Here is a 21,421-nt window from a genome sequence, read left to right as displayed (position 1 = left end):
AGCAACTTTCAGTATACAATATAGTATTGCTAACTACAGTCTCCATGTTGTACATTACACCCACAGGACTTGTAACCCGCCATTTGTTTGAACCTTTTGACCACCTCCACCCCTTCCCCCTTTCCCACTTTTGGCAACCACCAATTTGTTCTCTGTATCCATGAGTTTTTTTTTAGATTCCACACGTGAGATCCTACAGTATTTATCTTTTTCTGATTGACTTATTTCACTTAGCATTAATGCACACAAGGTCCATCCACGTTGTTGTAAATGGCAGGATTTCCTTCGTTTTTTTATGGCTAAGTAATAGTTCTCCGTGTGGGTGCACACTTGTGTGCATGCGTGCCACATTTTCTTTGTCCATTCATCCATTAATGGACACTTAGATTGTTTCCATGTCTTGTAAGTCATGGTGCAATGAACATGGGTGTGGACATAGAGCAATTTAAAAAATCAAGTATTCATTCCAACTGTCCAAAGATACATCTGTTTATCATAAATATTACATGAACGTTTTATGCAACACTCATTTTTATACTTATTGGTAAACTAGTAAGTTTGCCTTTGACAGTAAACACAGAAAAGCATTACTGTTTGACCCCAGCTAAAACGTCACTGGGGTATGGCATGCACTTTGGATTGTGTTGGGGACGCCAGAGGAAATGGTCTTGAACAAACTTAAGGGTGGACCAACTTGAATCTCATCTTGTTCAAGTTCCCGTCTCTGTCTCTCTCGCTGAATTTCCTCTGATGAACGCAAGATGCAAGATCTGGTCTAACGGGTACCCCACCCCACCCCCCCGCCCCGCCCGGGCTGACGTGGGCTACACTCCCCAGAGCGCCTTGCTCTCTGAGGTGCTGTGGCTCCCTGGTTTCTTCTTCACAGAATCTTCCAGAATTGCTCTCTTTCCTGGGCACGCTGGCCCGCGGTGGGGTGGGGGGGGCGCGTCCCGGGCTTCCAAGCCATTCTCCGGGGCCTTAGGTCACTAAGGTACTTCTCGGCTGTCCCTGAAATGCTTCGAGCTCCATCGGCAACTCCTACTCCACCGAGCTCCGGCCTCTGGCCGTTCCTCGCGCACTCTTCCCTGGAGTCTCTAGCCTTCCGAGACGCTCGACCGGCGGTAGCAGGCTCTGTGCCGCGGCTCACCCGTCCATTCCGAGACCCGCACTCCCGGCGCGCGGGCTTCCTGGGAGTACGCTTGGCCCTTTCACCGCGGACGCGGCGCCTTCACCTTCCTCTGTGAACAGCGCACCGGAAAAACCTCCTCCCAGCTAACCTACCGCTCCGGGAGCGACCCGAAAAAGCACCCGCCGCCTGCGCATGCGGACTCGGCAGCCGCCACACAGGCGCCCGGGGCCGCCTCCCTCCGACCGGCCGCGGCCGTTTGGAGCTCCCTGACAGCTCCACGACCAGCGGACGCAGCCTCGTCTCGTGCCTCCACGTTGTCCTATCAGAGATGGGGCGGGGCGGCGGTCCCCGCAGCCTATCAGCGCGAACCACGACCCCGGCGAACCCAGTAGGAGAGCGTCCGGGAAGAAGGCGATTGGGCGGCGCCGGCGCGCGGGGCGTAGCGTCGCCCGGGCCCCGCCCACCGCTGCCTTCCTCTGCTGGGCGCCAGCTGCTGCTTAGGCCTGAGCGAGAGCCGACGGCGGGCGGGCGCAGCTGCAGCCTGAGCGCCGGCGGGGCTGGTGGGCCCCGCACCCTCTCTGCTCCTCACTGCCCGCGCCCTCGGACATGGTGGCCCCCGGCTCTGTGACCAGCCGGCTGGGCTCGGTGTTCCCCTTCCTGCTGGTCCTGGTGGACCTGCAGTACGAAGGTGAGTCCTGCCCTGCCCTGGCTGGGGGAGCGGGCGCCCGGCCCAGGCCCCCTGGCGCTTCCCCGCCTGTATCCGGGCGCGAGTCTCGGGGCGGCCCGGGCGGCTGGGCGGGAGCCGGGGAGTCCGCGCGGCCCGGCTGGGCCTCAGCCCACTCCTGGGCGGGGGCCGGCGCCCGGTTCCGGGTTTGTTTGGGGAAGAGGTGGTGGGACCGGCGGGCCGCCCGGCGGGGACGGGCGGGTTCGGAGGGAGGAGCGGGGTCATAGGGGGCCGAAGGGGAGTGCGGGGAGCGCGGGGTACCCCGGCAGCGACTCTTGGAGTGTCCTGGGACGCGGAGACCGGAGCAGCCGTCGGGTCCCAGCCTCGCTCGGGACCCGCGCTAGGCTCCTGGGGACACTGGGTCGGTGGTGGTGGGGCCACTGGGTCGGTGGTGGTGGGAGGAGGCAGTAAAGGTGGGCGAAGGGGAGGCTTCTTTCGCTTTGGAGTTCCGGGGGAGGGGGGAGTGTGTCCGGCTGCGCTTAGTGGAGGGTCTGCTGTGTTGACTGTTAAAAGTTGAGTAATCCTTGCGTTTCTGGGTGTCGCGGATAGAAGTTGTTAGGTTGGTGCGTTAAGGAGCCGATGCTGGAATTCAAGCTCCCGGAGGGCAAGGCGCGAAGTTTGTGGTTTTACTACTCGCAGCATGGTGTCCTTGAACTTAGGGCTGACTTTCCTTTTCCGAGTTCTCTGGAAAAAGGTCCCCTGAAAAAGTACGGAACGCTTGAATTGCGCTTGAGTCCCGCAGATTGCATTGTTGGCTCCTCTAACAGAGTAGCAAAAGCAGAGGGCTGTGCCATCCTAGATGTCCCCGGGAGCAGTAGGAATTAAAGCTGAAAGTGCCACCTGAACTAATGTTCCCAGCCTGGTGACTGCAAGAAATATTCGAGTGTGATGACAGATCACATGCACTGATCTACTTTCATTCCTATGAAAAAGGCTCGTTAGTCAAGGGGGTCACACGTTTCAGTATGAGGCTTAATGTTAGATGTGGAGGGAGTGAGGAACCACAGTTGGAAATTGTTTATGGTAAAATCCCCTCGAAATTCTCAACTTAAAAAGAAAAGTAATATGCTCCACATTTTAGGTCTCATTCATGGCATTGTTAATATTGATGTTCTCCTGATGACCCCATATTTTTTTTGAACCCCAAATCAGAACATACATTGTGACAACATTGGGAGAAAGTATTTGACAAAGAATTTGTCTAGGTTGCCCTAGACAATCTAGGGAATTGAACTTTGAATGCCTGGACCACTCTAATATGGGTTATGTATTCCAGTTATCTTGCATTTTCTAATGTTAACACTACCCACCCCCTCAAGTGCCACATTTTGTCCAGTTACTGCTAGTGATTTACTTTGACCACTTAAGAGAACGTTGCCTATGTTCTGTTTAATGTTTTTTTTTTTTTTTTAAGTTATGAAAGTGCACTTTTTTATGATTTGCTTTTCCTACTAGCTTTTGGACTACCTGTTTTGGACTTGCTGTTCTGTGGGACTCTGAGTACTTCATTTCCCTCCTATATTATTTTCCATAAGAAAAACTTGATTAGAGAGTTTTTCTGTATAGAAGGCCTTGGCGACAGTTCTCAGAGGAGTGCCAGAGTGCTGTGTTTAAGGAGTATTGCCTGTATGAAGTAGCAGGGACTTGGTACAAGTAGTAGGGAAGAGAGGGAAAGATCTTTTTTTTTTTTTTTTTTTTTATTTTTTTTTTTATTTTTTTTAAACATTTTATTTATTTATTTGACAGACAGAGATCACAAGTAGGCAGAGAGGCAGAGGGAGAGAGGGGGAAGCGGGCTCCCCGCTGAGCAGAGAGCCCGATGCGGGGCTTGATCCCAGGACCCTGAGATCATGACCTGAGCCGAAGGCAGAGGCTTTAACCCACTGAGCCACCCAGGCGCCCCGAGAGGGAAAGATCTTAAATTCATTAAAGGTCCTCTGTGTGCCAGGCATCTTTCTATAAGTGACCTCTCACTCATGAAGGTATGTGATACTGTTTCTAACTTACAGATGAGGGAACTTTAGCTATAAGTCATGGAGCTGTTAAATCTGAGAACCATAAGTTAAACTCAGTTATTTGACTCTTGAGTTCATCTTGTGTGTAGGCGGGAGGCAGAAATGAAGTGCTTGATAGTATGATATGGGCCCCAGCATTTCTAAGTAGTGGCCGCTGAGAAGAATCAGCATTTCTTTCTTTCTTTTTTTTTTCTTTTTTTTTTGGTTTGTTTGCCACTGGCAGTAATGAGGTGATTTCCTGGCATGTTTAATACGGTGGTTCTCAAACTTGAGTGTGCATCAGAATCTTAACTGGAGGGCTTTTTAAAACAGAGTGCGTTTTAGAACAGCGTTTCTGATTCAGTAAGTGTGGGTGGGACCTGAAATTTCACATTTCTTTTTTTTTTTTTAATATTTATTTATTTGAGAGACAGCGAGAGAGAGCATGAGTGAGGAGAAGGTCAGCGGGAGAAGCAGACTCCCTGCAGAGCCGGGAGCCCAATGCGGGACTCCAGGATCATGACCTGAGCTGAAGGCAACCGTTTAACCAAACGAGCCACCCAGGCGCCCGAAATTTCGCATTTCTAAAAAGTGATCACTGGTGAGAATCACTGGTCTAATAAGTCATATAGAGGAGTAAAATTAGGTGTCTGCATGTACTAGACACTAAATTTGGTGATGCGGATATAAAGGTAAGAAAGAGCCTTTGACCTGAATTGACAAACTGTTAACTTCTGTTTTCCAAAATAAGTTATGTTTGGTTTCAGGAACCTCCGAGTCCTCTAGGGGGATATAGGTCTGAGGTTCAGAGGGAAGGGAATTGAGGGAGAAGGGTGTGAGAATAATGAGTGTGAAACACAGAGTTGCATGTGACAGAGAGGGTCACCAGCAGTTAGCTTAGTTGGCCTAGTTTTTTTCTGATTTAAAAATATTTCTGATTTAAAAATATTCGTCTTTGGTTGTCACCGCCCCCACCCCCGCCAGGCTTTTCTGTTAATTGTGATCCAGAGAAAGAGACTATGTAATAGTCTTATGAATTGAAAGATTACATCTTTTAGCACCCTCTTTCAAAAAGGCCTTTGGAAGAAGTCCAAAGCACTAGGTTAGGAATAGAATTTTTGGAGCAGAAAGACAACTTTAGTAGTATCTAGTATTCTCGTGTTACAGATAACGTAGCTATTTTAATTCTTTGTTAATGGTTTGTTCTGTTTGGTGCTATAAGTAGGAGCACAGCCTGGGAACCAGACCTCCTTTTATCTTTTTTGTCTTCCTTAACATGCTTCCTGGACCCAGTTTTTCTTTATTTCACTGAACTGACCTGACTAAACCATTTGTTTGGCCACAGGTAAAGAATATTTGGAAATCTTTAGGTATAAATGATATTGATCATTTTTATGTTCATCTAACCTATTTAAAATTTCCTTTTTCTTCTCTGGAATTTTTCTGGCATTATTTAAATTTGTAAAGAAAAAAATAAAGTAGGAAAAATGAATGACTTTCTGTAATTTATACACACGGAGTGTTTTAGCAGATGGTTAGGTAACTTTTGGGGTTCTTTTAATGTGTTAGGCTGTAGTTAGTAGTGTCAGTGTTCCAGTTCACTTGACTAGCTAGCATTTGCTGAACAAGGGCCTGAAATGCAGTAATTTTGATTCTGTGGGACAGGTTGTTGTTCTGAGAAGTGAACTAATTGTGGTTAAGTTTAATTTCTTTTGTCACGGTTTTCCTTTGATTAATGTCCTGTGGTCTATCTTTGTTTATATAGAAATATGAGAACCTAGTCATCTGCTCTTTAGAACTAAGACATTTCTTTCTTCCTTTTTCCTTCCTTCTTCCTTCCTTTCTTTCTAAAGATCTTATTTATTTATTTGAAAGCAAGAGAGAGGGAGAGCATGAGAAGGGAAGGGTCAGAGGGAGAGGCAGATTTCCTACTGAGCAAGGAGCCAGATGCAGCATTAGATCCCAGGACTGCAGAATCATGACCTGAGTGGAAGGCAGTTGCTTAACCAACTGAGCCACCTGGGTGCCCCTAACTAAGACATTTCAACTGCAGATTTATTTTTCTTTCAAGGTCTTTAGAAAGCTGGTTTAAAAAAAAGGGTTAATTTTTTGTTCTGTACGTCTGATAAGTTTGTGTCATTTGGAGTTCTGGAATATGAGCATCAGCAGAGTCTTACTCTATAGTGCTTTCTGGCAAGATGTAGTACAGAACTCATGGTTTTGTTATGGAGTTTAACGGCCTCTTGGGGATGTAAGACATGCTTTGTGAAGCACGTGTGTCCTCTCCCCTCTTGCCTCAGTTTAGATTTAGCGGTCCACCCTGTAGTCTCGCCACTGAAAACGTCCTTTAATTTCCTTGCCCCTGTATGCTTTTGTTTTACTCACGTGGCACAATTCGACATCTATGAAACCCAACTTGGCCAACTTGCTTGTTATACCTCAGAGTTGAACATGGCTGGAGAAAAACTCAGATAACCTTGCTGACTGGTCTCACTGTGAGCACATAATCTCAATTTCAAATGCATATTCAATACTGCCAGCATTCCTATAATTCCCTAGTATGTCTGTTCCTGAAAATCAGCATTTCAGACCTCTTCTTTCCTTAAATCTCCAATGTAACCCCCTTTCCTCTCTGTCTACCTTATTCTTTTAGATGTTGTCTTTATTTGAGAGAATGAAAGCCACCACCGGGCAGTTTCCTTTTCTTTCTTTGACTGAAGTCCCTAGTCTACCTATATTCATACCCAGTCTGCTAGTTTTCTTATATTAAAATAGATAAAGAATCTCTATTCCTGGCAAAATCCAATACCTCTACTTATGTCCTAGATTCCATTTTCTCTCATCTCTTGAGAATATTGTTCCTATAGTTATCATTTCTCTCCTGTGTCATCACTTTGTTTCTCTCTGTGGGATTGTTGGCATCAGCACTCCAGCATGCTGTAGGGTTTCCATCCTAAATTACTTTGATGTCATGTGTCCCTTCAGCTACTGAACTGTGTCTTTGCTTCTCTAGAGAGCAGGACTTTGAAGAGTTGATAGTCTCTATTTCCTCATCTCTGTTCTCTTTTCATCACATACTGCACTGGTAACTGCAAAGCCTTACTATCTGGCTCCTACCTACTTACACCTCTTAGTCTTCCTCTCATCATTAGTCTCCCACCGCACCAACTTCTTTATTATTGTTATTTTTTAGAGAGGGAGAGAGCAGGGGTGGTGTGGGTTGGGTGGGGAGGGGCAGAGAGAGGGAGAGAGAGAATCTCAAGCAGGCTCCACACCTAGCGCAGAACCTGTGCGGGGCTCAAGACCCCAAGATCATGACCTGAGCCGAAATCGAAAGTCTGATGCTTAACCACCTGAGCCATCCAGGTGCCCCCACACCAACTTCTTTTACTTCCAAATGCCAATGTCAGTTTGTGGAAAGAGCTCTTGTCTCTGTACCTGAAACACATTGACATGAAGTGGATGTGCATAAATATTTTTTAAATGAGTGAGTGAAGTTGACTGTTTAAGCTGTTTTTTTCTGCTTGGACTCTTCTAAATTTCTTTTCTATGTTGAAACTCAAGGGATCCCGTCACAACATTTATGCGTTCACAGTTAATTGAAGCAAAGACAAGTAATGCCCACTGAAATTGAGCAAACCTGGTTATAATATGTTTTGTTTTCCTAGTTCACCTGGGAAGATTTCAGTGCAGACATTTAGTTCAGATGTACCACACAACTACTCAGCCTTTTCTTCCTTTCAGTTTGGCTCAGCCACTTTTTGGGTCATAGTGACTAGAAAGAGATACTTAGGGTTTCCAGCTCAGTGTATTTTCCTTGCAACGGTTTTGTCATTGGTCCTTAGTTGACTGTGGAATTGCTAAGATAATGTACTTCTTGCTCTTTCTGTGGCTGATTTCCACTTTTTCTGTATTTCTGCCATGAGACTTCTTACACGCTCTACCTCATCTTGCTTGAATCTTGGATTCAGATCAGATCTTTTATGGACAGTATTTTGTCTTTTTTGTCTTATATGCCTTTGTAGGATGACCTTTGGGTTTTCCTCATCCATCACAATCTTCCTTTTTTTTTTTTAAAGATTTTATTTTTAGTGATCTCTACACCCAACATGGGGCTCAAACGCCAGCCCCAGGATCAAGAGTCGCTCACTCTACCTACTGAGCCAGCCAGGAGCCCTTCTTGCCCTTCACATTCTAAGTGCTCCGATCTCAATAACCCCCTGGGCTCACTACCTGCTGTGTCACCTGGCCTTAGCTTGAGCCTTAGTATCTTTGACCACTAGTTCCTGCCTTTTTCATTCTTGTTCTTTGACTCTTGATTGTGACTCTCACCACATCATATTCTTAACCCCTGTTTCTTTTCTTTTCTTTTTTTAAGATTTTATTTATATGCAGAGAGAGAGAGAGAGTGCGCAAGAGAGAGCGAGCACACAAACTAGGGGGGGTGGCAGGTAGAGGGAGAATGCAGGACTCGATCGCAGGACGCTGGGATCATGACTTGAGTGGAAGGCAGATGCTTAAACAATGGAGCCACCCAGGCATTCCTTAACTTTACATTTCTTTAAATTCTTTATTCTTGCTTGCCAAAATGTGGTGGATTTTTGTATACTAACTTCATAAAAAGACTTAGCTATTCCACCTTTTTTCTTACACTTCCTGTATATTTTGTTGATCTATGGTCATGCTCATCTAAGGAGAAACGTACTGTTTAATGCTGATTAGGTATGATGTTTGGTTGCTTTAGCTCTTAGAAAGTAGGAGATAGCTCTTGCCACTGCCTCCCAGCATGTGGCAAAGGAATAAAAAAGTATCCATGACTCAGAATAAGTTTGAGATACAACAGCCGCCACCACTTACAAATAATTTTTTCTTTTTTTTTTTTTTTTTTTTAATTTATTTATTTGTTAGAGAGAGAGAGCGAGCGAGCACAGGCAGAGTGGCAGGCAGAGGCAGAGGGAGAAGCAGGCTCCCCGCCGAGCAAGGAGCCCGATGTGGGACTCGATCCCAGGACGCCGGGATCATGACCTGAGCCGAAGGCAGCCGCTTAACCAACTGAGCCACCCAGGCGTCCCTAATTTTTTCTTTTTATATATTAACGTCTTTATGAATCTTTGGTAGTGTGTTTTTTTTGTGTCTTGGATTCTATTCTTTTTGTAAACTTGTATTTTATTGTATGCTGCTCTCAGTGTATATAAAATAATTACCCTTGCGAAACAAAAATTTATGAGAATTCAGAGAGGTGGATTTAAGGACTGACAAAAGTAGAAGTTTCATGTGGCACCTGTTTAGGGATAAGCTTTTATACAGGCTTTAAATTTCGTTCTCCTTTGAATATTCACTGGTTCATGAAAAGTGGTTTAGAAAACCATCCAAAGATTCATTTTACTACAAAAGAAACAGACTTTCCGAGGTCTGAAGGGATTCCTACTTGAAGTTATTCCAGTCAACAAGAGGTTGTATTGAATAATCTGCAGACAGAATTGTTTCAGATCTGCAGCTGCCTGGGAAACCTTCAGGTGGTTGAGTCCTCCTGGAGGAACCAGACCAGCCAGACATCAATTCTGATATTCGGGTGACTGGTGATACTTTTAAGTAAGAAGGAAGATAGTTACATTTGTTCAGTGACTATTGAATGTCCACCTTGTGCAGGGTACTGAACTGAGTGATATAAAGAAGAAAAGATGATTTCTAATCTCAAATTCATTTTTTGTCTGGATTGGGGTATTAGGGATTGCGAGAGGCTGGCAAACTGTGAAGGTCAATATGTTGAGGTGGTGGTGGTGCAAAGTGAAGTCATGTGCTTGTGAGTGTGGAGATGTCATAGGAGCACAGAAGGCGCTTCCCCACCCTCTCACTGCAGTAGTTAGGGGAGGTCTTATAGAGGAACCAGCATTTGAGGGCAGAATCCTGATGGAAGAGTAGAAATTTCCTAGGGGGACAAGAGTGGGAAAGGCCTTTTTATGGAACAGCAAATGCAAAGTGATGCGGCGTGAGAATATAGTCTGTTCAGGGAAGTACAACCAGGTCATGATGGTCTAGGAGTGCAGAGTGAGGGGTGGAGGAGTGAGGGGTGATGAGGTTGGACCCACATGAGATCTGATCATGAAGGGTGTTGTTTGCCCTTAGATCTAGACTGAGTCTAGCCAGTGATGTGAAAATACTGCATAATTCTTATTCGGAGTGCATTTTGGGAGGTTTGCTCTGGCAGCAGCATGGGTGCTGGATTTGGAGGGACGTCTGGGGAAGCTCCCAGTGAGGAGGCACATTGTCTCTTGCCGGGAGAAAGGAGCCTGGACAGCAACACTTATACTGTGGCAGAATCTGTTATGGACATGTGACCCAGATGAACTGAAGGAATAATTCTTGCTGGATGATTGGGGTAGGCCATGGAAAATTTTCTTAGAGGAGGTTGTATTTACTTACCACATTAAACAAATTATATTGGATAAAATTGTAATGTAATAAAGATCTGAGTTTTATTCAGAAGGGACAGAAATGCTGGATACCTCTTTTAATCCTAGAAGGTGAGAGAAATTTAGTTTGAAGAGTAATTTAACTTTTGGGGTGACAGTATGACATAACATTTTTGGGGAGCATATCAAATTTTACTTGAAGGAATAGTACAAATGAAATACTTTTAAGTGCATGTTTTGGTACAATTTAGAGGAAAGTTAAAAGTCACCCCAACGTGCATGCCTGGCCTTGATGACCAGAGAAGTCCGCCCCGTGGCTGGTTCCTGTCTGATTCGTGGCTGATTGTCCTGTCACCCAGGATACGCTTTTCAAAGAGATACACTCTGCCATGCCGGATTCCAGGGTCCCCATTCTTTATGGATTTCACCTGCTGATTCAAGTAATGAATGCCAACGAATGTGATAAATAGAGGTCATTTATGTCAGTGACCAGTTGGGGCGATTCCAGTAGTGACAGACTGATGCTTTTTCCAATGGTAACACTTGCACCCACCATTGCATTTAGCCTGCTCTCCCAGTTACCATGGTTTGGTTTCTTGATATCCTGAAGAATTTGGGATTTGGCCACCTTGTTGGTCTGCAGCTTCCTGGCTTTCTCAAGCATGTTCCTTCTCTTGAGATTGGTGAAGAAAATATTTGGCAAAGTTCTTCAAAGCCACACCACTGGGGGTCAAAGCAGCAAGACATGGACAGGTAGACATAGGACGCGTAGACCTCCAGGTTGATCTGGCAGTTGATGTTGTCTCTGATTCCTGGTTACAGTTTTGGTGCGTCTGGGAGAGGGATGCGTAATTGTGATGGGTGGCCAAGGAAGGGTCCTCTGAGGGCACTGTGAGGAGGTGGTGGAGAGCCAGTGGGTTGAGCTCTGGTTCCTTCCAAGCATTGTGAAAGCAGGAAACCACGATGACTCTCAGTGAGGAATGTCTGTCTTGAAATAGCTTGATCTGACAGTTCGAAGAACTTGGCAAATGCTTTTTTCCCTCCCACTAGACTTAGGTTCAAATGAACCTCGGAGGTTGCAAACCATTCTGCTAGAATGTTCTATTAAATGATGCTGAAAAGAAAGTTGGGCTTTGGGATTGAATCTTGTTTTGGCAGTTACCCTGAGTGTTCCAGCGGGATGGGCTGCACCCTTAGTTTCCTGAGTTACAAGAGTGTGGAAGATGTTTACTTTCTAAGGTCATTGTGAAAATTAAGTGAAATTATGACACTGAAAGTATGTAGCACATAATAGGGTCTTAATTCCTTCTGTGTTACATCTTTCCTGTCAAACATTTTCGTAGTTGGATAAGGAAAGCGTTTTGACTAATAGTTTATCCTCATACCAAAATTTCTTCCTTCCTCAGGCAACCTGGGCTCCTCTTTTCAGTGCATTGATCTGATCTTTCCTTTGAGAAAATGTAATAGGGAAATGCTGGAAAGCTTCATGCTATTTTGAACACTATTCCATTCCTACCCCCTGAATTTTGAGAATACACAGAATCCCATCAACATGCCCCTGTGATTACTGGTACCCCCGTAATAGGCTGAATTGTTCCAGAGTTCATATACAATGCTTTCATCATTCTTATTTGATTCTTAGACATTCTCTAGTGTAATTTACCATGGTTTCCGTACACATGTTTCTCTCAACATGAGTGATGCACAGATTTTTGTTTTTATACTAGGAACTATAAATGTTTATGGATGGATAGTTCATATTAGAAATTATCTTTAAAAAATAAAAATGAGCTATCTTTAACTCTTTTAATATCCCCACCCCTAGTTCCTTAAGGAGATTTAATATAAAATTTTATTAGGGAAAATTTCACACATTTACAAAAGGAGGGAATGGTATATGAACCCCCAGGTCCCATCTCATCTCCTGACTTTAACTTACCAACTCATGACTGATCTTATTTTATCTATACCCTTGGATTATTTAGAAACTATCATACATGCCATCAATTTATTAATAAATATTTTAGAATCTGTAAAGGATAAGTATTGTTTATCACCTATAGTCTCTGAAGTATCTGATTATAATGCTGTCCCTTTGAAGTATAGTTTAACAAAAACATTTGAGTCAGGGTTTTGTTGTTTTGGGGGGATAAAGCCATTTTATTGAGATGCTTTGGAGAAAGTTCAAAGGGTAGGAGGACAATGACATCTGGGCCCGAATCTCCCCGGCTTCACAGTTGCTGAAAGGAGGAGAGGTTATTTTGCTTGTCTTCCCTGACGTAATTGCCTGCTTAATTGTAAAATATGTTATGTCTATAGTGTTTACAAATATTCTTTAAGAGTTTTTAATTGCAAGTGATTTTTCAATCAGGAACATTTTTAACAAACACATTCCTCAGTTTGCTTTATTAAATTTTTACTGTATTAGCACGTTAATATATTTTTACTGGAAAAAGTTAATATAGAATTACACTATATATGTATATATAGTTAAAGCATAAAAGTCAGAGTGCATATACTGTTAGGCAACTTGCTACCTGTAGTTCACACCCCCACCCTTCTTTCTGTCCTGGCTTGCTTTGAATCTCTTCCACCCTGTGGCCAGCCCAGTGGTATCTTTTTAAAATGTAAATCACATAGTGAGTTCCTTGATGAAACCCATTCTTTTTTTTTTTTTTTTTAAAGATTTTTTTTTTATTTATTTGACAGAGAGAGAGAGAGAGAGAGGTCACAAGTAGGCAGAGAGGGAGGGGGAAGCAGGCTCCCTGCTGAGCAGAGAGCCCGATGCGGGGCTCTATCCCAGGACCCTGGGATCATGACCTGAGCTGAAAGCAGAGGCTTTAACCCACTGAGCCACCCAGGCGCCCCGATGAAACCCATTCTAATGATGTCTCCTTTTTACTTAGAATAAACTGTAGGGGCGCCTGGGTGGCTCAGTGGGTTGTGCCTCTGCTTTCGGCTCCGGTCAGTCCTGGTCTCCAGGTCCTGGGATTGAGCCCCGAGTCGGGCTCTCTGCTCAGCGGGGAGCCTGCTTCCCCCTCTCTCTGCCTGCCTCTGTGCCTATTTGTGATCTCTGTCTGTCAAATAAATTAAAAAAAAAAAAAAAAAAAGTAAGTTTCTTACTAGGGCCTGAAAGGCCCAGTGTGATCTACCTTGCCCATATCCTCTATCTTTCCTAACACGCTAGAGCCTCTTTTTGATTCCTGGAAGGTGAGCGTGCTTTGCACTTGCTTTGTGTTCCTTGTCTGGTGGTATTTTGGGTTGCTGGAGGTACTGGTCCTTCAGGATCCTCCCGCCGCCACCATCCCGACCCCGCACATCCCCCTCCAGCGTTATTGTCTTTTAACTCAAACATTATCTTCTCAGGGGAGACTTATTTGACCCCTCTGTCTATATTAAGTCCTCCTCCTCCTTTCCTCTGGCAGCTTGTCAAGGCATTTAGAAATTACCTTTTATCCACTGTAAGAGCAGTAAGTGCATAAATACTTGGTCTGGTTTTTATGAGTGCTACATCGTTTGAAGTTGTAAGAATGTCAGTTATATTCATTTTTAGAATTTTTTTTTTTCCTATTTGTCCCACAAATTTTTTCCCCTTAATTCTCTTATTTGGCGTTAGTTGCTTAAAGATTGATTTTGTCATCTTTGTAAATTTCAGAATTGCCCATTGCCAATCTGTGAATACTGATTGTGGGAGAAGACCGATTGCCTGGCTGAAGGCTGGGAAATCCAAGGGTCTCTTCTTTTTCCTTGTATCCGAGTTTGGAGCACTCGGGAGAACTGCATCCACCTCCATGGCACGCTTCCCCCAAGAAGGTGTTTAGATGGGATTTTGCCCACTAACCCTATCCGGTGGCCTTTCGGTGTGTGCCCTCCCACCCTGAAATTTCCGTTTTTCTGATGGCCCTCCTCTTTTGGAAGCCGTCCCCCCCTCTCTCCCGTGAGGTTATGCATTTATTCTTTAAATAACTTCTGTCATTTCTGGAATTTGAGCACATTGGGAGGTAGGCTCATGTTCTCAGTTGGCTGTCCTGATCTAGTCCCTGTGGTCTACTTCAAAACATTTTTTTTAAATGTATGAGATTTTTATGCTAGTTTTCTCTTAATTGAAGGGATTTACGTTTTTTAAAAAAACTTGATTTGGGAAAATCTTAAAAATATACCAAACTAGGGAGAATAACATTGTGTACCTTGGGGTACTGTCACCAAGCTTCAAAAATTACCAACGTACGGCTGATCTCGTTTCACCTACACTTTCATTTTCCTTTTGAGATTACTTTGAAGTCAGTCCCATTCTTCATATTATGTGTTCTGTAAAGACTTCAGTGTGTTGCAGAGATCCCAGTATAATGCTCAGAAACAGCCTGTCTTCCTCCGGTCACTGCTGGGAACCCCGCTGCCTAGAACATTCTCATAAATGGCTAAAGCCTGGTGGATTCTCCTCATTGCCTCTTTGGAAAAGACCACCCTATTTGTCTCTGTTATGGCCACAGTTTTACACATAGTGTATATTCAGTATCTTTTGTTTAATGAAATCCATTGGTTTCCATAATCTCCATTATGAAAAGCAGGTTATATTTTTGGATGGTATGGAATTAGGTGGGACTACAGGTGACCTATTAGAATATATCTTGTTTCTGAATCTTTCTTGCATAGTGAATTTTCAGAGCAAGAGCCTATGTTCACATTTTTTTTTTTTTAAGATTTTATTTATTTGTTTATTTGACAGAGATCACAAGTAGGCAGAGAGGCAGACAGAGAGAGAGCAGGCTCCCCGCTTAGCAGAGAGCCCGATGCGGGGCTCGATCCTAGGACCCCTGGATCATGACCTGAGCAGAAGGCAGAGGCTTTAACCCACTGAGCCACCCAGGTGCCCCCTATGTTCGCATTTTAAACCCACTGAAAATTCCAGCTAGTTTCTCTGAATGTTACCCGTACAGTCTTAAATAGGTTAGACGTCTTTACGCTGTTGCCCCAAACAGGACCCTAAGTTTTTGAGGCCATCAAGTTAAGGTTCCCTCCTTGCCCCCCCACCTCCCTTTCTTCCTTGTATGGAAGGGTCCATCCTTGGTCCATCCACCCAAGGAAATAAAACATGGTACGGAAACTAGGAACACTGAAAGCTGAAAAAGCTACTTTGTTTAGTAGGACAAATAGCAAGATAAAGTGAATTTCTTTCAGCTCTTTGCTGCAGTAGTTTTCTGTTGCCTTTGGTGACTAAAATGGCAGGCCCCCATCGGTGCTCACATCGCCGCCGTGGGCATCGGACTCCTGTTCTTGCTTCACTTGGCTTCCACATCCAGGTGGTCATCGTAAGCCGTGTGTAGTCTTCTTTCTCTCTCCGTTTCTCTGAGCAGTCTGTTCTATGTTTCTGTAGTTACTCCACAGTCAGATCACCTTCATGTCACCTGGCTATGGTGACTGTGGATGCTGTATAGTTCCCCTCTCCCTCCGGTTGTTTATGAGACTCCCCTAAGGCCCGAAGCGACCCACTCCAGAAAAGTGAAATCACGACGGAGAGGAGAGCTACCTGAGATGTAGGACTTCAATTTCTCTGAAAGCCTCATTAATTCTCTTACTTCCGGGCATTTAAATGCGATGTTCTTTGTGTTTGGAATGTTGGTTTTTTCCCCCCTGTTAAGACCTTTTCACGTTGGCTGTATTATTCCCTTTTTTCCTTCAGGTTTCAGGCAAGACCTCAGGAAACCCCCTCACTGTTGTCCAGTAGAACTTTCTGTGATGACAGGAAATATTCTGTGCTGTTTGCCGTGTGTCCTGTACTATCACTAGCTTTTCAGCACTTAAACTGTGACTAGTGTGACTGAGAAATTGCATTCTAAGTGTTATTTAACTATAGGTGTTAGGTGCCCTAACTTGTATCCTTACAGCATCCTCTCTGTGTTGCCCCATCATAACGCTATATTATGTATCTTCCTACATTTTTATTATTAAACATTTCACAAAGTTGAAAGAATTTTTTAGTGTACATTCCTGCATCTGTCACCTGGATTCTGCCATGAATACAATTACCATACTTGGTTTTAACACATATCCATCTAGGTCTTCTCTGTCCATCCATTAATTCTTTTTTAAAAATACATTTCAAATTAATACCAGTACTCATTCCCCTAAATATGTTAACATGCATGTCATCAACAGCTTTTTTAAATGTAAAATTTATGTATAATTATCCATATTTTTAAGTATCTATTTGCTAAGTTTTGATAATTGCACATCCCAGTGTACCCCGTACCTCTGTCAAGATTAGAACATTATCATCACCCCAGGAAGTTTTCTTCTGTCCCTTCCCAGGCTGTCCTTTCTCCCACCTTCCCAAGAGATGACTGTTCTGATTTTTTTGTCCTGCAGTGTTCGTTTAGCAACCTGAATAGCTTAATATCATGCTCACTGTAAAAGAGAGATGTTTTGGCTTCTTAGTTTCCATATGCATCCTTCTACACACATTAAATTAAATTTTGTGTTTGATTTTCAGCTAGATCAGCTCTTTGGCTACCCAAAATAGGAGATTGTGTTAGGGCTGCCGTGGAAGCTCACAGAGTGAAACTTGAGCTGAGTGTTCAAGCCAGTTGGTTCTTTCCCTCTGTAAGTGTTCTAGTGCACTTAAAAGAATCCCCCCACACCGCAGTCCTTACCTTCACCACTACTGTTATTGGGGCCATGTGCAATGTCCTTGGTTTTCCAATTAGCTTGGTTTCCAGTTAGCAAGTGATTACCGTCAACCACAAATGGTATCTTGATTAACTCTGATATTAATACCTGCTATGAATTACTGACCTCTTATTTCTCATTGACAGTGAGCTCAGACTGCACTCAAGCTCAAGGGCATGACTAAACCAGTCCTCAAAACCTACCTTTGTCTGTCTGCTAGGACCGCTCCCTAGTGTCAACAGTATATAAGTCTGGGTCCATTTTGGAAACAGAGACCACAGAATAATTTAAAAGAGGAAAGTTTAATATAAAGAATTGTTAAGTTATGATAGGAGAATACCTATAAAGATGTAAAGAAAGGTCTGTGGGATATTCTATGACTAACAGATGGTTCCCCAAAAAAGGCCAACTGAGAGGGGATCCCCCTACTCAAATCTGGGGTTTAGATCTTACTGGAGAAGGTATAGGTGCAACCTAAAGCTGCTGATAGGGAAATTGACTGAGTTGCTGGGACTAGAGCTGGTCCACGCTAGATGAGCAAGTAGGAAATAACTTTCTGAGGTATGGTTCAGCCCAGATTGGTTGGCCTGTGTGTGTGGGAAGTTGGGTGCTGTTGTAGGCATGCAGCCTGGAGTGCATAAGGTCCTCTTTGGGAGATAGTGCCCAGTCAAGGCTGCCAGGGTGCTGAGGGACTACACCTGTAGGCATATGGCTAGGATAGGGCACCACTGGATATCCTCCCCATATGCACCATGCAGCAGGAGCCAGAAAAAAATAGAGCAACAAGATCCAGAAAGTGTCCTCCCTGCAGTGCCCCTTTGGTACATTTTATTGTGACTGATTGTAATATTGCGCGCAGTATAAAGAAGATATGCTTGGGGCGCCTGGGTGGCTCAGTGGGTTGAAGCCTCTGTCTTCGGCTCAGGTCATGGTCTTGGGGTCCTGGAATCGAGCCCCGCATCGGACTCTCTGCTCAGTGGGGAGCCTGCTTCCCCCTCTCTCTCTGCCTGCCTCTCTGCCTACTTGTGATCTCTCTCTCTGTCAAATAAAGGAATAAAAATCTTAAAAAAAAAAAAAAAGAAGATATGCTTAAAAACCAGTCCTTTTTTTAAAAAAAAGATTGTATTTATTTATTTGACAGAGGAGACACAGCCAGAAAGGGAACACAAGCAGGAGGAGTGGGAGGGGGAGAAGTAGGCTTCCCACTGAGCAGGGAGCCCGACGCAGGGCTTGATCCCAGGACCCCGGGATCATGACCTGAGCTGAAGGCAGATGCTTAACAACAGTCACCCGGGCATCCCCCAAACCAGTCCATTTTTAAAGCCAGATACTGAAGGATGAATTCAGAGCAGAGAGGTAGTACACCTATAATTGGCGTAGATGGTCAGATCATGTTATTCTACTCAGAATTCCTCATTAGCTCCCGTTTTACCCAGAATGAAACCAGAGCCATACACAGTCAGGCCCTCTACTTCTTTGACCTCCTCTTGCAGGGACTGTCTTCCTTGTTGCTCTGGGGTAGCCATCCTGGCCTCCCTGCTCTTTTCGGAACGTAACCTGCTATGCTCCTGAGTTAGGACCCCTGCACTAGCTGGTCCTTCTTGGAAAGCTCTTTTTCTACCTATCTGCATGTGAGTTCCTCACTTTGCTTGGAGTAGGTCTTTGCTCAGATGTCTGTTTCTCAGTGAGACCCATCCTTGACCACCTTGTTTAATACTGAGAGCCCTAGCACTCTTGATGACCTCACATGGCTTGACTCTTTCCATGACACTTTTTACCTCCCATACTCTATAATTTATGTATTTCTTAAGTCTGTTTCCTCCCTCCATAATGTCCAGCGTCATGAGTGGCAGAGGTTTTTGTTTTGCTCACTTACCCGAAATACCTAGATTAGTGCCTGGCGCGTTGTAGATGCTCAGTAAGTACTTGAATATTAGAGTGCACTTGATAATACTCATTAAAATGAAATTCTGGGGGCACCTGGGTGGCTCAGTGGGTTAAGTGTCTACCTTCAGTTCTGGTCACCATCCTGGAGTCCTGGGATCGAGCCCCACGTCTGGCTCTCTGCTCAGTAGGGAGCCTGATTTTCCCTCTCCTTCTGCCTGCCGCTCCCCCTACTTGTGCTCTCTCTTTCTGTCAAATAAATAAATCTTAAAAAAATGAAATTCTAGTTTAACAAAGCAATTATGATTTTGTTGTTTGACATAATTTTACTACTACTGTGGTGGGCAGTTTCCCTCCTATTTTGGAGACTGGTTACATTCTTTTGATTGACCAGGCTGATGATGCATATATTTTGGGGTCGCTTGCACTCTGTAAAACGAAGCACTGGGCTTTGTTGTTACCTTTTCTGTGTCACTGTTTAACTTCTGTGACTCTTCTTATCTGAGCAGATTCCTGAAGCAGATAACTGTATATATATTTTAAAGATTTTATTTATTTGAGAGAGAGGGAAAGAGAGAGCGCATGCGTGCACCTGCGCCTGCGAGATGAGGGGTGGGGCAGCGGGAGAGGGAGAAGCAGCCTTCCCGCTGAGCAGGGAGCCCAACACAGGGTGATCTGAGGACCCTGGGATCATTGACCTGAGCCAAAGGCAGATGCTTAACCAACTGAGCCACGCAGGTGCCCCATATTTTTAACATTTTATTCTTCAGAATTAAATCTTGGTCATGGAAAGTTAACTTATTTTTGTTGCTGTTGTTTTTAGGTGCTGAATGTGGAGTAAATGCAGATGTTGAGAAACATCTTGAATTGGGCAAGAAGTTACTTGCAGCTGGACAGCTAGCTGATGCTTTATCCCAGTTTCATGCTGCAGTAGGTTTGTATCTTGGAACCCAAACCCTCAGGGGCCATTCCAGTGAAGTCTAGTTAACAGCTCCTCCTTTAGATAACATTGAAAATAAACACTGTTTAATGTTTAAAGAAAACAGTTAAAAATATTTGCAGGATTCTGGGTGAAATAGATTAATAAACACATTACACTTAAATACATATGTGTCTAACACGAGAGAATTTTCCAGATAACTTGGACTTTCTACTGTAAGTACCAAGAATAATTCAAGGTAATTTTGACAGAAAGCTTTTCTCACTGTATTATATAGTTTTTTGCCCCCCTTAAAGATTTCACTGAAGATGGTTTAATGATGACTTGAGAACATTGGTATGATTATTTTACTTTGAGGCCTTTGGGGGTTCCTGCCGTCCATTGCCTCTTCTGTGTTGGTCAAACTTCCTCCGTCTCTTAGGCTGTTCTGTTACTTATTTGTTTTTGTCTGTAGTGTCAGCGGTCTTTGCACCTTTCAGTCTGTTGGGACTGAGAGAAACGAGATGGCCACAATAAATAGGTTCTAAATGAGGACTTAAAGGATTTTCTTATGAGTCACTGTATATACTTTTGTGTTAGGACTTTCTGACATTGACTTTTCTGAATCCTTTTTTAAATTAATTTATACATTCTTACCTATATTTGGGATGGTTAAGAGTGACAAGTTAACTGCGAGTTAATAATGCGGTGGGGTTTTTTTTTGTATATTTTTAATAAGATAATTATTAATTATCTGGTTCTGCTCACCAGAAAAATTATCATCCTACTCTTAAAATTTACTTTGTAAACCGTACATGATTAGATTTTAGTTTGGCAATATTTTTCTTCATGCTTTTTTGAAAACTCAGATTTTTATTACTGATGCTATTAGCTCTCTAGAATAATAAGAAACCTAGATTTTAATCTTGGCTCAGCCACTTGATAATGCTATATTATTGGCCAAGTTATGTAAGTAAATTTTGGCTTAAACAAGTTGCCTGCATATTCTTAGCAGTTTTCACTATGCTACCCAAAAAGGGATTTCTTTGTGAAGGTTAGGTGAGAATAATGTATATAAAGATTTTTTTGAAAATAGGGTACAATTACACATGTAAGGTATGTAGAAATATAATTTTTGTGTCTCTGAAAATTAACACTTTGAAAAAACAGACTTGATGTGTTAATAGGATTTTCTTAACTATGTGAAGTTTCTGTTGGGAAATTTTTTCATTTTTGTGATTAGTTTACCTTGGGAAGTGGTGGGTAATTGGTACAATAATTTGCACAAGTTACTTTTCAACAGAGACCGAATACTGTGTGACCGTGTCATTACTGAGGCCACACTTCTCTGGTGATTTGAACTGTCTTCAGTGCTGCAGCATGATAATGAAAAAGAAAATTTCCATTATTGTCTTAGATAAAGCATGTTTTAAAAAAAATACTGATTCTTCCCTAGTAGTGCAAGAGTATTTGCAGAAACGTAGACCTCCTACCCACTTTATACTTTATTATTTGCTTTCTTTAATCTCAATTTAGCAGAACTGTTAGGGCCATGTCATATTGTTACAGTAGTTTAAAACAACTGCCCGTTTTTCTTTAGCTTCACTGTCGTGCAAGAATTGTTGAGATGGCTCTTTCCCAGAATACCCAATAAAATACTACTGTATTCACCAAAAGATATAAATTAGGAAA

General features: G+C 43.4%; 1 protein-coding gene across 1 annotated transcript in view; it reads left to right on the top strand.

The window, feature by feature from the left end:
• The first annotated feature begins 1,523 nt into the window (after positions 1-1,523).
• DNAJC3 (DnaJ heat shock protein family (Hsp40) member C3) overlaps positions 1,524-21,421 on the top strand; it is a 60,365-nt gene continuing 40,467 nt past the window's right edge. Inside the window, exons 1-2 of the mRNA XM_080798046.1 lie at positions 1,524-1,817; positions 19,634-19,744. Coding sequence (XP_080654172.1) covers positions 1,736-1,817; positions 19,634-19,744 — 193 coding nt within the window. The 5' untranslated portion in view covers positions 1,524-1,735. The remainder of the gene's footprint in view (positions 1,818-19,633; positions 19,745-21,421) is intronic.

The sequence above is a fragment of the Martes martes genome, assembly GCF_963455335.1.
Source record: "Martes martes genome assembly, chromosome: 3".
In the NCBI taxonomy this organism is placed as follows: Eukaryota; Metazoa; Chordata; class Mammalia; order Carnivora; family Mustelidae; genus Martes; species Martes martes.
This window is presented reverse-complemented; position numbering and strand designations above follow the sequence as displayed.